General features: G+C 40.2%; 1 protein-coding gene across 2 annotated transcripts in view; it reads left to right on the top strand.

Moving 5' to 3' along the window:
- Positions 1-14,259, top strand: part of ATAD2 (ATPase family AAA domain containing 2) — a 71,476-nt gene continuing 57,217 nt past the window's right edge. Inside the window, exons 1-3 of one of the 2 annotated variants that reach the window (XM_013051738.2) lie at positions 1-541; positions 3,385-3,438; positions 13,638-13,786. In XM_013051738.2, coding sequence (XP_012907192.1) covers positions 374-541; positions 3,385-3,438; positions 13,638-13,786 — 371 coding nt within the window. In that variant the 5' untranslated portion in view covers positions 1-373. The remainder of the gene's footprint in view (positions 542-3,384; positions 3,439-13,637; positions 13,787-14,259) is intronic. The other variant, XM_004743511.3, reaches the window with a different exon arrangement.

Genomic DNA, 14,259 nt, shown 5'->3' with positions numbered 1-14,259 from the left:
AATTCCAAACGGGACCTCTCTCCGCTACCCGTCATCTCCCTCCGCCGAGTTCAGCGAGCCGGAACTATATAAGAAAAAGAAGTCAGCGTTCTCCCGCCACGGTCCGCTCAGGTCCTGGTCACTGTCGGTGCAGGCCCTCCTCAACTTCAACCCGAAGTCCTTCGCCCGGCGGAAGGGCGAAAAGTTTCAAGCCGGCAGTTGCAGGGACGCGGCGTGGGCGGGACAGGCGGCGGAGGGATTCCGGGTGCGCGCGCTGCGGCCGCTGGCGCGGAGCTAGTGGCGCCAGAATTCGGAGCGCGGAAGAGCCCGAGCGGCTGCCGGTCAGACTGGGACCCATCTCCCGCCGCGGACGCCGGGCGAAGAGACAGGGAAGATGGTGGTCCTCCGCAGCAGCCTGGAGCTGCACAGCCACTCCGCCTCTTCGGCCACGGACCCTCTGGACCTGTCCAACGAGTTCCTCAGCCTGGAGCAGATCGGCCGGAGGCGGCTCCGTTCGGCCCGAGTCGCTGAACAGTCCGCGGTCACCGCGGCCGCCGCGGGCGTGAGTACCGGCCTGGGGCGGGCCCCTCGGGCAGGGCCTGTAGGACTGCCCGCGGCCGGTTGGCCGGGTGGGGCCCGGGGGTGGGCGGCGCGGTCTGGGTGGCAGTTGGTGGGGGGAGGGGGCTGGGAGGAGTGTTGTCGAGGACAAGTAAAATGGAAGGCTTCCGAACATCGGAGCCCCAAGGGGTGTGGGTCAGGGCAAGAGATCGGGCAGTCTGGAAGAGGGCTAGGCAGTTCGTTACTACCCCATTTCACGCAAGAGGAAACCGAAGCCCTCCGGAATCTTGGTTTGTGGGGCTGCCCCACCCCCATCTCACACACCTCCCTAACCTAGCGCCCGGGCCCCTGCCCTAGGTTCGCATCTGTTGAGCGCAGCACACGTTTCCTGACTCCCTGCCGGATGCAGGATAGATGTTTTAGGGGCCACGGGAATGGAAAGATTGTAATTGAGGTCTCCTGACCTTCATTTGTGATCCAGAGAGGTTCGGATATAAGATAGCCGTGAATAGTACCAGGTTGCATAATGTGGAGCGATGGAGACCAACATTTCGCGTACAGCTGCTTAAGCCTCGTTAAACAGCTCCATAAGAATGGATAGTTATGATGTCTATGTTACAGGCGAAGAAATGGACTCAAAGTAACCAGTGACGGGTAGATCTAAAATTGGAACTTGGATCCTCTGCCTCCAAAACCTTTCTCTATTATATCATGCTGCAGTTATAAACAATGTCTATAGGGGATGTTTCCAAGGGGGTGGAGCAGTGAAGTCTTGAAAGAGTTGCTTCTCATTCTAGGTCTGCAGTACAGATTGGATCTTTGATTACAGAGGTAAGGCCTGGTGCGAGAGTCCCTCCCTCCACCTCTGTGGCAGCTGCTGAAAGAGGCGCAGGTGAAGGAGACCCCGTTAACAAAAGGCTGGAGAAGTTGAGGAAGCAGCACTGGAAAAGTGAAGGCAGCAGGAAGTAGTCTAGTTCTCTTTGAGGGAGGGTAGGCAAAGGGCTGAGAAAAACAGGACCGGAGAAAGGGTTAGGAAGTGGCAAGTCAGAATGAGAGGCCAAGGGAGAAAGAGCGCTACAAAGCATAGTTAAGAGAGTGATCAGTATATGAAATTAGTTGTCAGTATCCTCTGAAGACCAGCTGTACTGGTTGCTCCTCTCCTGAAGGGAGTGAAAAAGTATGTTTCATCTCTGCATTTGTGATGCTGAATTGAAAAAAAGAATTTCCTGACTTTCAGGGTCATTTCTCGATCACATGTTGAGATTGAGATCTGAGGAGGCCAGACACTTCTGCAGTGTACTGGGGTCCCTTGACTTACTAACGTATGTTCAGAAAATCTGATTATTTCAATAAATATTTATTGAATATTATCTTCTGTACAGTGCTAGATCCTATGACTGTAATGATGTATTGAGCAGTAAGTAATATAGGCGCTTAAAACAACTGTTTTGAATCTCAGCTTACCAATAATCTCCACTTGTTAAAAAAGGTAATACCACATTTATAGCGAGGATTAAATGTGATCATGCATTTAAGGAGATTACCTGAACACTTGGCATAATGTTAGGACTCATTGTCAGCAACTAAGACCACTGTTAATTTGACTGCCCAGTTTTCTGGAAGAAAGAAAGAAAAGAAAAGAAAGAAAGAAGGACTTTCCAGTTCTTCCGGCCAAAAACCCGAGAGTTGTCCTGACCCAGCTCTCATTTCATATTAAGAAATTCTTTTGGTTCTATGGACATTGGGGAAGGTATGTGCTTTGGTGAGTGCTGTGAAGTGTGTAAACCTGGCGATTCACAGACCTGTACCCCTGGGGATAAAAATATATGTTTATTAAAAAAAAAAAAAAAGAGAGAAATTCTTTTGGTTCTACTTTCAAAGTATATATGGAATCTGATCACTTCTCAGATCCTCTGTTGTTGCCATGTTGGTCCAAGCCATTATCTCTTCCCTAGGTTGTTAAAAGGGATTTTTGACTGGCCTCCTGGTTTTCCACCCTTGTATATAATGATCCGCCTTCCACAACTGTCAGTTCTCAGTATAGCTTACAGAATGATTTGTTTTTTTAAGATTTTAAAAAATTATTTATTTATTTGACTGACAGAGTTCACTCGTAGGTAGAGACGTGGGGCAGGTGTGGGGGGAGCTGGCTCCCAGCCAAGCAGGACAGACCAATGTGGGGCTCGATCCCAGGACCCTGAGACCGTGACCTGAGCCGAAGGCAGAGGCTTTAACCCACTGAGCCACCCAGGCGCCCCCAGAGTGATCTTTATAAAAGTTAGAAAGTTGATCATTCCTCTACTCAAAAAACCTCGAAGAGTGAAAGTTGAAAAGTTTGGGAGTAGCCCTACACCCCTTTCTCTTCATGATGACATCCTCTTCCATTTTTGCCTTTTTCAAAACCTTGTCTATTCCTGTTGTATTGGTCGAGCTGCTTCTTGAATACCAGGGCCTTTGTACTGGTTCTCCCCTGTGTTGAGAATCTCTTCCCCTGAATATCTGCACGATTTGTTCCTAATTTACCCTCTACATTTTTACTTTTTTTTAAGATTTTATTTATTTATTTGACAGAGAGAGAGAGACAGCAAGAGAGGGAACACAAGCAAGGGGAGCGGGAGAGGGAGAAACAGGCTTCCTGCCGAATAGGGAGCCCGATGTGGGACTGGATCCCAGGACCCTGGGATTATAATTTGAGCCAAAGGCCGACGCTTAAGAACTAAGCCACCCAGGCTCTCCTTTTATTTTTAATTTAAAAAAAAGTCTCATAAGTCCAATAGTACTTAACATTTTCCAAGAACTCAGTCCTCCTATTCTTGTGAGATAGATATGATCATCTTTGTTTTGCAGGTGAGAGAACCAAGACACAGAGACCTAAATAACATGCGCGAATTTACTTTTACAGTAAGTGATAGAGCTCCAGGTTCTACCTAGGAGAACCTAGGAATCTGTCTCTCTCAAGTCTTTGCTACTCACTTTTTCAGTGATGTTTACCCTAACCATCTTATTTAAAATTACAGATCACTCTCATTGACATGCCTCTTTACTCTGCTTTATGTTTCCTTATTACTTATCATCTTCTTACATGTTCTATTAACTTTCTACTTTTTTTTTTATTTTTTATTTTTTATTTATTTTTTTTTTTTTAAAGATTTTTATTTATTTATTTGACAGAGAGAGATCACAAGTAGGCAGAGAGAGAGAGAGAGAGAGGAGGAAGCAGGCTCCCCGCTGAGCAGAGAGCCCGATGTGGGACTCGATCCCAGGACCCCGAGATCATGACCCGAGCCGAAGGCAGCGGCTTAACCCACTGAGCCACCCAGGTGCCCTCTACTTTTTTTTTTAAAGATTTTATTTATTTAGGGCGCCTGGGTGGCTCAGTGGGTTGAGCCACTGCCTTCGGCTCGGGTCATGATCTCAGAGTCCTGGGATCGAGTCCCGCATCGGGCTCTCTGCTTGGCAGGGAGCCTGCTTCCCTCTCTCTCTCTCTGCCTGCTTCTCTATCTACTTGTGATTTCTCTCTGTCAAATAAATAAATAAAATCTTTAAAAAAAAAAAAAAGATTTTATTTATTTATTTGTCAGAGAGAGAGCGAGCGAGAGTGAGCACAGGCAGACAGAATGGCAGGCAGAGTCAGAGGGAGAAGCAGGCTCCCTGCGGAGCAAGGAGCCCGATGTGGGACTCAATCCCAGGACACTGGGATCATGACCTGAGCTGAAGGCAGCTGCTTAACCAACTGAGCCACCCAGGCGTCCCAACTTTCTACTTTTTAAAATATTTTCTCTCTCCCTAAGTCAGAATGTAACTGTACAGTTCTGGACTTTTACCTTTTGTTCAGTATTATATTTCTGGGACCTAGGACAGAACCTAGAATGTAGTAGAGGCATAATAAATATTCGTTGTTAACTATCCTTGGTCTAAAGGAACTGGTCTAGCAGAGTAGAACTAACACATCGATATACAGAGACTGCCGTTCTTGCCATATCAATGGTATGTGGTGGCTGAGCAGCTAGCACTCAGATGGATTGTGTAGGGTGAAAGGGATTTTTTTACCCCCAGGCTAGAATTTCCATTAGGGATTATACCTTTTTGAGACATAGTACTTCTATCTTCTATAAATTCTCCATAGACCAAATTATAATTAAAGGGTTATTTAGCATGGGATTGGATCAAAAGAAATGGTTAGCCCTGATCAATAATGTATTCATGCTGTCAAAGCCTACCAGTACCAAAAATGAAACATACCTTTGTGATTGGAATATTTTCTAATTTGGGGTCTTACATTCAATTCATTTGACTTAATTACAGCTTGCTTTTTACATCAGTCATGCATTTCAGAAACTTAACTCCTGATCACCCTGTTTGTTTTCAGGTATTCTTATCTGAGGAGCTACATATCTATTGACAGATCATTTATTAGGTCAAGTTACTTTTAAAGATAATTAAATTTATTCGTGTTTGTTAACTTGGATTTTCCTTTATCTCAGCTCAGAAGGTGACCTTATATTCAATTTCTGAAGGTACTTATAATCACCTGTTTATTAACCTCTTTCTACCTTTATAGTTTGAATATGATCTTAATCAGGTGGGCATAGGGATTTGTTTGTTTTGGGTTTTTTTTTTCGTCCTTGTATGGTTTCCCTGAAGTTTTGTTTTAAATTTTTTTCTTTCTTAAACTTTTATTTTCATCCCAATTGGATCATGAGATCTAGCATTTTCATCCATTCAGATGCCCCTTCTGTGGTTTCTTTTTCTACCAGAGTCAGACTAGGCATTGCCTATGTCTGTGCTTTCACGGGTCTGAGGTTCTTTGATTCATATTAAATTTAGGGTTCTCATGTAGTAGTAGGGGACACATAAGAGATAGTAGTGCATTGCTTTTAGGTTGTATTTACGTACATTTTTTATTCTATATGTTAGGTAAAATAAAATATGCTGTGGTATGTAGAAGTTTTTAAGTTGTCTATTTTAAAAGTTTGAAAAGTACTATGAATGACGCTGATATGTACAACATATGGAAGATTCTTTAAAACGTGGTATATAGGGGCGCCTGGGTGGCTCAGTGGGTTGGGCCTCTGCCTTTGGCTAGGGTCGTGATCTCAGGGAGGTGGGATTGGGCCCCGCTCGGGCTCTCTGCTCAGCGGGGAGCCTACTTCCCACCTCTCTCTGCCTGCCTCTCTGCCTACTTGTGATCTCTCTCTCTGTCAAATAAATAAATAAAATCTTTTTAAAAATTAAAAAAAAACTTGGTATATAACACAACACAGAAAAATGAAAAGTGTACAGTTTAGTGAATTATCACAAAGCATAAATAGGAATATTTTGACATGTTGCTATGACTGTTGCATCCTGAAGTTGAGTGACATGGCTCTCTGAATTCAAGAGTGTGTACTTGTTTGATGTAGTGATAGGCAGTCCATTTTTGTCAGTTTGTATTAAAGACTGGCCATTTGATTTTATGCTTAGAAGTTGCAATTTTTAGGGGCACCTGGGTGGCTCAGTCGGTTGGGCATCTGCCTTCGGCTCAGGTCATGATCCCGGAGTCCTGGGATCAAGCTCCCTGCTTGGTGGGGAGCCTTTGTCTCCCTCTCCTACTCCCCCTGCTTGTGAGTATGCTCACTCTCGCGTGCTTGCGCCCTCTCTCTCTGCAAATAAATAATCTTTTAAAAAAAATTACAACTTTTAGAACAGGGATCTGATGAAATACTGTTCAGGATGGATTATACTGAGGGGTGCCTGGGTGGCTGTCAGTTAAGTGGCTGCCTTTGGGTCAGGTCGTGTTCCTAGGGTCCTGGAATCGAGCCCCGCATTGGGCTCCCTGCTAAGTGGAGAGCCTGCTTCCACCTCTCCCTCTGCCTGCCCTCTACCTACTTGTGCTCTCTCTATCTCTCTGTCAAATAAATAAAATCTTAAAAAAAAAAAAGATGGATTATAGTGAACAAATATGGAGTTTGGAAGACCAGTTAAAAGATTATAATATTAATAGCTATCCGTTACATAGTAGTCGCTGTGTACCAGGCATGGTACCTAAGATACACACATACATTTGCCTTATTACGTCACTATTATTATCTCCATTGCAGATATGGAAGTCAAGACACAGAGACCTTATGTAACTTGGACAAGATTGTACAGTTCTAAGTAACATCCCAAGAATCAATCCAAGGCAGTCTGTCATTAAGAGTTTGGGCTCTTAATTGATACATTATTGTCACAATAGCCCAAAGAATAGAAAACTAGAAGCTAAATTAAGGTGATACTAGAAGGAACAGAAAAAAAATGCTAAATAATACTGCAAGGGGTCAGAGAGTTGTTCAGATACAAACAGGGAAGGCAGTGTTGTTTCTAAAGAGGTGAGCAATAGGGATCCCTGGGTGGCTCAGGTGGCTCAGTGGGTTAAAGCCCCTGCCTTCAGCTCAGGTCATGATCTCAGGGTTCTGGGATCGAGCCCCGCATCCGGCTCTCTGCTCATCGGGGAGCCTGTTGCCCCCCTCCCCACCTGCTTCTCTGCCTACTTGTGATCTCTGTCAAGTAAATAAATGAAATCTTTTTTAAAAAATTTTAAAAAAGGTTAAGACTATATATCTTTGGGAGTCACCTACATAAAACTGGTAGTTGAGGTTTTTTTGTTTTTTTTTTTTTAAGATTTTATTTATTTGACAGAGAGAGAACACAAGTAGGCAGAGAGGCAGGCAGAGAGAGGAGGAAGCAGGCTCCCTGCTGAGCAGAGAGCCCGATGCGGGACTCGATCCCAGGACCCTGAGATCATGACCTGAGCCAAATGCAGCGGCTTAACCCACTGAGCCACCCTGGTGCCCCTGGTAGTTGAGTTCTTAAAGGTGAATAGAAAACACAAATATATTTAAGAAGATCTGAAGTAATGGCTCGATTTTAAAGATGAGAAAAGGATGAATTCTGTTTTTAAGAGAGCATGATGTGAACCAAAGGGTCAAAGCATGTAAAGAAGGGAGTGATCAGCAGCATAGAAATCAGTGAGGTGGAGCAGAGGCCATTGGATTAACTTTCAGGTGATCGTTTTGGGGCTATTGTAAGAGCTGGAGAGGTAGAAATCAAATTGCAGGAGCTTTTGGAATGGATCCGTGGTGAAGATTTGACCATGTCTATGTTTAAAGGTGAAGCTAAGGAGGGATATCGCAGCTATACTGGGTTAGAATATTCTGATGAAGTTTTCATGGAGCCCTATGTCTGCATGCTTATTTAACTGTGATTTAAAACATCATGTTTATACTTCATTTGTTCGGTTGATATTTGAATTGATTCAGCCATATATTTTTTTGTTATGAATTAAAGCTTGGGTAAGCGTGGTCTTGTTTGGGAAAACAACATATTACTTAGTATATTTCTATTATACAATTGTATCTACTTTGGGGAAGAGATTTTGTTACTGTAGTTGCTTCTTGTCTACTAACTTACTGATTATACAAGATTATAAGAGACTTAAAAAGCTAACAATATATTTTTTCCCCTCTAAAACTTCACTTTGGAAGAGCTATCAGTGCTCTCAATATTTAAGTAGATTTTAGCAAAACAATGAGGACTACATCTGCAGGTTTAGTTTTCAGATTAAGTATGTTTTGTTTTTGTTTTTTACTTCATAGGATAATTCTTTCTAGTAATGCAAGTTGTAAAAATGTTAAAAATAGAAAGTGAAAGTCCTCATTTCTATTATCCAGTGTTAATTACTGTCACCGGTTGATATTTAACTTAACCTCTTGAGAATTATTTTGAAAAGCCATAATAAAATGTGACTTTGGTTTAACAACTGTGCTACTTTCCTAAGGAACTCAGATGTGTACAGGATAGCTCATCTAGAGGTATTTATAACACAAAAAAATTGCAGATAGTTTAGATATACATTAAGCAGTTTGTTAAGTTGATTCATGTAATTGCTGGAATACTAGTCATTCATTTTATTTTATTTTTTAAGATTTATTTTCTTATTTTGAGAGAGAGTGAGCAGGGTGAGGGGCAAAGTGGGGGAGAGAGAGAGTCCCCAGTAGAGTCCCTGCTGAGTGCAGCATTGGGAGTGGGGTTTGATCCCACAACCCTGAGATCATGACCCAAGCCTAAAACAAGAGTCAGCCTAAAACAAGCCTAAAACGGAGTCACCCAGACACTCCTAGTCATTCATTTAAAAAGATTTTTAGAATAATATTTGATGGCATGAGGAAATGTTTTGTACTACTAGAAAAAAGTTACAAAACATAAATAATATCCCAGGTTAAAAGTCATGTGAATATGATTGCGTAGGAAAAGAATAGTTCTTCTCTATCAGAAGATTAACAGTGATTATCATGGGCAGCTAGAGTTAAGAGTGACATTTTCATCTTTGTGCATTTCTTCTTTTTTCCCAATTATAATGGGCAAGTTTTGCTTTTATTTTTATACTGCTTTTTTAAGAAATGTTTTTGAAAGTTATTATTTTAAAATTTCCCAGTGTGTACATCTATATAGGTGATTTCCCAGGAGCCTGTTTTGTTTGTTTGTTTGTTAAGGAAAACCTTTCTTGATGCCTAGTACTTGTTTGGAGAGTGTTAAGGAAAGCCTTTCTTGATGCCTAGTACTTGTTTGGAGAGTATGAATGAAGCCACTCACTATGCAAGTCAAAGATTCTCTTATACCACTTATAAAATTAAATCTTCCAAGTTTTTCAGGCAATCTTTTTTCCCAGTAGTTAGCACCCCCCTTTTGCCTATGGAAACAAACCGTTTTTATTATTCCCAGGAATAGAGTGACATTTACTTTCTTTTTTTATTGTAATAATTAATTGTAGATAATATGAAATGTGCCATTTCAACCGTTTTTGTGTCCAGTTCGGTAGCATTAAGTACACTCATTCATTCTGCAACCATCACTGCTGTCCACCTCCGGAATTGTCACGTTCCAAACTAAAACTCTGTACCCGTTAAATAACTCCCATTCTTCCTTCCTCCTACCACCTAACAACTACCTTTCCTTCTGTCTTTATGAATTTGACTACCCTGGACCCTAGAGGAAACATAGAGTATTTGTCCTTTTGTAACTAACTTATTTCACTTAGCATAATGTCTTCAGGTTCATACTTATTGTTAAAATTTACTTCCTTTTTAAGGCTGAATAATATTTTACTGTAAGTACCACAATTTTTTAATCCATTCATCTGTCGGTGAACATTTAGATCGCATCTACCTTTGGCCATTGCAAATAATGCTGCTATGAATAGGAGTACACAAATGTCTGCTTTCATTTGTTTTGAGTATACCTAGAAGTAGGATTCCTGGATCACATGGTAATTGTGTGTTTAATTTTTTGAGGAATTGCCATATCATTTTCCATAGTGGCTGCACTATTTTGCATTCCCACCAGCAATGTACAAGGGTTCCAGTTTCTCCACATCCTTGCCAACACTTATTTTCTCTTTTTTATAATAGCTGTCCTAACAAATGAGAAGTGACATCTCATTTGTGGGTTTGAGTTTGTATTTGTCTATAACTGGTTATGTTGGGCATCTTTTCATGTGTTTACTGGCCATTTGTGTATATTCTTGGGGAAATGAATTTCCTGGGGAAATTCAAGTCTTCTGCCTATTTTTTGTTTTTGTTTTTTTTGTTGTTGTTGTTGTTGTTTAAATATAGGAGTTCTTTATATATTATGGATATCAATCCTTTGTCAGATACATGATTTGTAAGTATGTTCTATTCCATGGGTTTCCATTTCATTCTGTGGATTGTGTCCTTGGCACAAAAGTTTGTAATTTTGATGAAGTCTAGCATATCTATTTTTTCTTATCTGTGCTTTCAGTATCACATCTAAGAAATCTTATGTAAAACAAATGTAATGAAAGTTTCCCCCGGTTTTTTCTTCTAAGAATGTCTAAATTTTTAGCTCCATATCCCCTTGTACATTTTTTTTTTAAAGATTTTTATTTATTTATTTATTTTTTAAAGATCTTATTTATTTACTTGAGAGAGAGACAGTGAGAGAGAGCATGAACGAGGAGAAGGTCAGAGAGAGAAGCAGACTCCCCATGGAGCTGGGAGTCCAATGCAGGACTCGATCCCGGGACTCCAGGATCATGACCTTAGCCGAAGGCAGTCGTCCAACCAACTGAGCCACCCAGGCGTCCCTGTATTTATTTATTTGACAGAGATCACAAGTAGGCAGAGAGGCAGGCAGAGAGAGGAAGGGAAGCAGGTTCCCTGCTGAGTGGAGAGCCCGACGTGGGGCTCGATCCCAGGACCCTGAGATCATGACCTGAAGGCAGAGGCTTTAACGCACTGGAGCCACCCAGGCACCCCTCTCTTGTACATTTTTAAGGATTCCTTTAAAATGCTTTTGCTATCTAAGGTGTTCCTCATTCCCATTAGTTTAAATAGTTAAAAAGGAGATCATTTCAGTCATTGTTTAGTGTTGACATTAAAAAATGAAATTATTATACCAGTCTTTTTATCTACTGAAATTTGAAAACCATAGTTATGTGATACCTGTCTTGGAACATTAAAAACATAATATATAAGCATGCTTCTTTAGCAATCAGAAATGTTATCTTGATTCCTTTTTTTTCCTCCTTTAATTTGTATTTCTAATTCATGGAAGCCACAGCATTTTATCTTGATATATTTTTATACTTAAAACTAATTTATTAAGTATCCTTTCATACTTGCAAAACAAAATTTAAACTTTTTAATATTTGTGATCACAAGTCTCTAAGAAAATACAGCTTATAATATTCAGTTAATGCAAACAACAAAAGCATACTTACTTTGATTAAAAATGATGAAACAGAAAGTTAGATTTCATTGAGATTTCATGTGATTGAAGTCCCAGCAATTAGTTCATATGTCTGTGGAGGAATCTTACTGCTGAAGACAGTGTTTGGCATCAGTTCCATTGTTCTTATAAATGTAAGCACCGGGAAACATTGTTCATATAAATAAGTAGGCAGTAATGAAAGAAGTTTAGCAGTGCCACTCAGTTTTTCTGGCTTATATACCAAAAACACTTGCCAAAATTATTTTTTATGGTCTTTTAGCTTGATTAGGTCTCCTTTCAATTTTGTTGAAAGCAGAGAATGAGAAACTGCCTCACAAAGGAAAGGATTTGTTGCCGATCTCTGTCATTCAATTTCTTAACACCTAACACTAGTGTTTTTCATTGTTTGGCTTTAGGAAGATTTTTAGGGCCTTGAGGCAGTCCATGATAGTAAGATTCAGAATGAGTGAGTGAGGTGACTTTCTTTTGTAAAGTGAAAGAAAGGTAAATGAAAGAAGGTGCCTTCTCAGGCATCTTCTATGTACAGAAAAAGTACATAGGGAAGTTAGGAATCTGGAAGTATAAATAAAAATTTTCTTAGAAAGTCTTGTTATATTACATCTAAGATGTAGGTGTTCATTTTAAAAATAATACACCTACTTAAAACATCCTTACGTATTTTTTCAAACATCTTTATATACAGGTACAGTGATAAAAGTAACAAACCCATACATATCACTAATATTTTATGAAATACCTGTTTAATTCTTTTTTTTTTTTTTAAGATTTTATTTATTTGACAGAGAGAGAAAGATAAACAAGTAGGCAGAGAAGCAGGCAGAGAGAGAGGGGGAAGTAGGCTCCCTACTGAGCAGAGTCAGATATGGGGGGCTCGATTCCAGGATCCTGAAATCATGACCTGAGCTGAAGGCGGAGGCTTAACCCACTGAGCCACCCAGGCGCCCCAATACCTGTCTAATCAACACAAATCCTTGTGGATTAAATGTCCTTATTTTACTTGTGAACCAATGAGATATTCTGCTCAAAGCAAAATTAAATGACAAAATGTCCTGATAAAACAAAATGAAATGACTGTAAAGCCAGCCTAAAGGGGGGGGGGGGTAATACTAATATTGCAGGTTTTTTAAAATACTGTTTTTTAAAAATTATCAATTTTCTGAGTAGTACAGCATGTAATCAGTGTTGTTAGGTATTTTTACCTTCTCTTCTTATGTGAAAGTCACATTTATATGGGGACACTTGCCTGGGTGTCTCTGTCGGTTGATTCAGCCTTCGGCTCAGGTCATGATCCCTGGGTCCTGGAATCAAGTCCCACATTGGGCTTCTTGCACAGCAGGGAACCTGCTTCTTCTTCTGCCTGATGCTCCCCCTGTTCGTGCTCTGTCTGACAAATAAATAAATAAATCTTTAGAAAAAGAAAGAAAGTAGCCTTTATATGATTTCAGAGAGATGTGTGTGAACTTTTGGATACTTTTCTGACAGAACCTCTGTAGCTCATAAAGTAGCCACTAAGAGAAACTCTAGTCTATTGAACAATAATAAAGTCACGTAGAGCACTGTGGTTTTTACAGCAGATGAACCATACATAAACAGTCTTTGAATTCAGATGTTGCATCATCTGGATGAAACTGAAATAGATGGTCGTAACTCCTTTTTATCATCCAAGGCCGAATTAACAATTCCGCTGGTCCAGTTGAAGGTTGCTGCCAGTGGGTTGCCTGGCAGGCAATGGTTTGTGTATCTTTCTAATTTCTGTAGCCTTAAAATAAAGGCGTATTTAGTGTTATGAGCCGTTACAACTTTTTGTCAGTTGGGGAAAACTTTTAGAGTGCTTGCTATGAAACAGAGCTATAAGCCATCAATAAATCCTGTTAGCCATTTCATAGACGTTGCTGATACGTGTTTATCATAAAAATGATTATTTAGCTTAAATACTCTTGTAGTTTCTTGGGGAGATGCCGAATGATGCTGCCCCAGAAGCAGTTGTTGCAAACTTGTATTCAAAGAAAACTCTCAGAAGGAGTTTATTTTTTTTTTTTTTTTTTATTTTTTTTTTATAATTTTTTTTTTTTTTTTTTTTTTAAGATTTTATTTACTTGACAGACAGAGATCACAAGTAGGCAGAGAGGCAGAGAGAGAGAGGAGGAAGCAGGCTCCCTGCTGAGCAGAGAGCCCGACATGGGGCTCGATCCCAGGACCCTGGGATCATGACCCGACCCGAAAGCAGAGGCTTTAACCCACTGAGCCACCCAGGCGCCCCTCAGAAGGAGTTTAACTTGGGGATTTTGACTGAAGAAAAACTTAGATCCCTTTCTCAATTTTTCTTAAAGGATGCATCTTCAGTTAAAGAAGTTGAGACCTATCACCGGACACGTGCTTTGAGATCTTTGAGAAAAAATGCCCAGAATTCTTCAGATTCTAGTTTTGATAAGAATTTGGAAATAACAGAGAAACATGCTAATGGAAGACATTTTACAAGGTAAAACAAGATGGTTGAATGCTAATTTAAAATAGTTTTAAAATAATTTAGGATTTGCATTAACTTTTAAGTGTATTCTTGCCCCATCATCAAGATTCCAGGGTTGTAAAATGTAATTTGAAATGAAATTGCCACAGATGAATATTACTGAGTTAAAATGTTAATATGTACTGTTTGTTTTTATATTCTTGTTCAAAGACGATATTTGCGATATGTGTGAGCACAGCTGACAAAGTTGCTTGATAATTACTTGAGTGTGTGACTTTGTGATTTCAACTTGCTTATGATATGTGGTTCTACTTTATACTTAATACAAAGTCTTTATTTAAAATAGTAGTTATTTTTCTCATCATTTGCTATCAAGTATTTCATCAGTTCTGAGTCATTTATGAATTTGTGTGTTGGTGCACTTCTAAAAGCAGTCTTCACGTAGGAAGTGGAACATTTTTTTTTTAACTTGTCTAAGGGGACTA

The sequence above is a fragment of the Mustela putorius genome, unplaced genomic scaffold (genome assembly GCF_011764305.1).
Source record: "Mustela putorius furo isolate JIRA1106 unplaced genomic scaffold, ASM1176430v1.1 tig00000228_pilon_pilon_pilon, whole genome shotgun sequence".
NCBI lineage: Eukaryota > Metazoa > Chordata > Mammalia > Carnivora > Mustelidae > Mustela > Mustela putorius.
The sequence above is the reverse complement of the archived record's forward strand: the minus strand, read 5'-3'. Positions and strand labels throughout refer to the sequence as shown.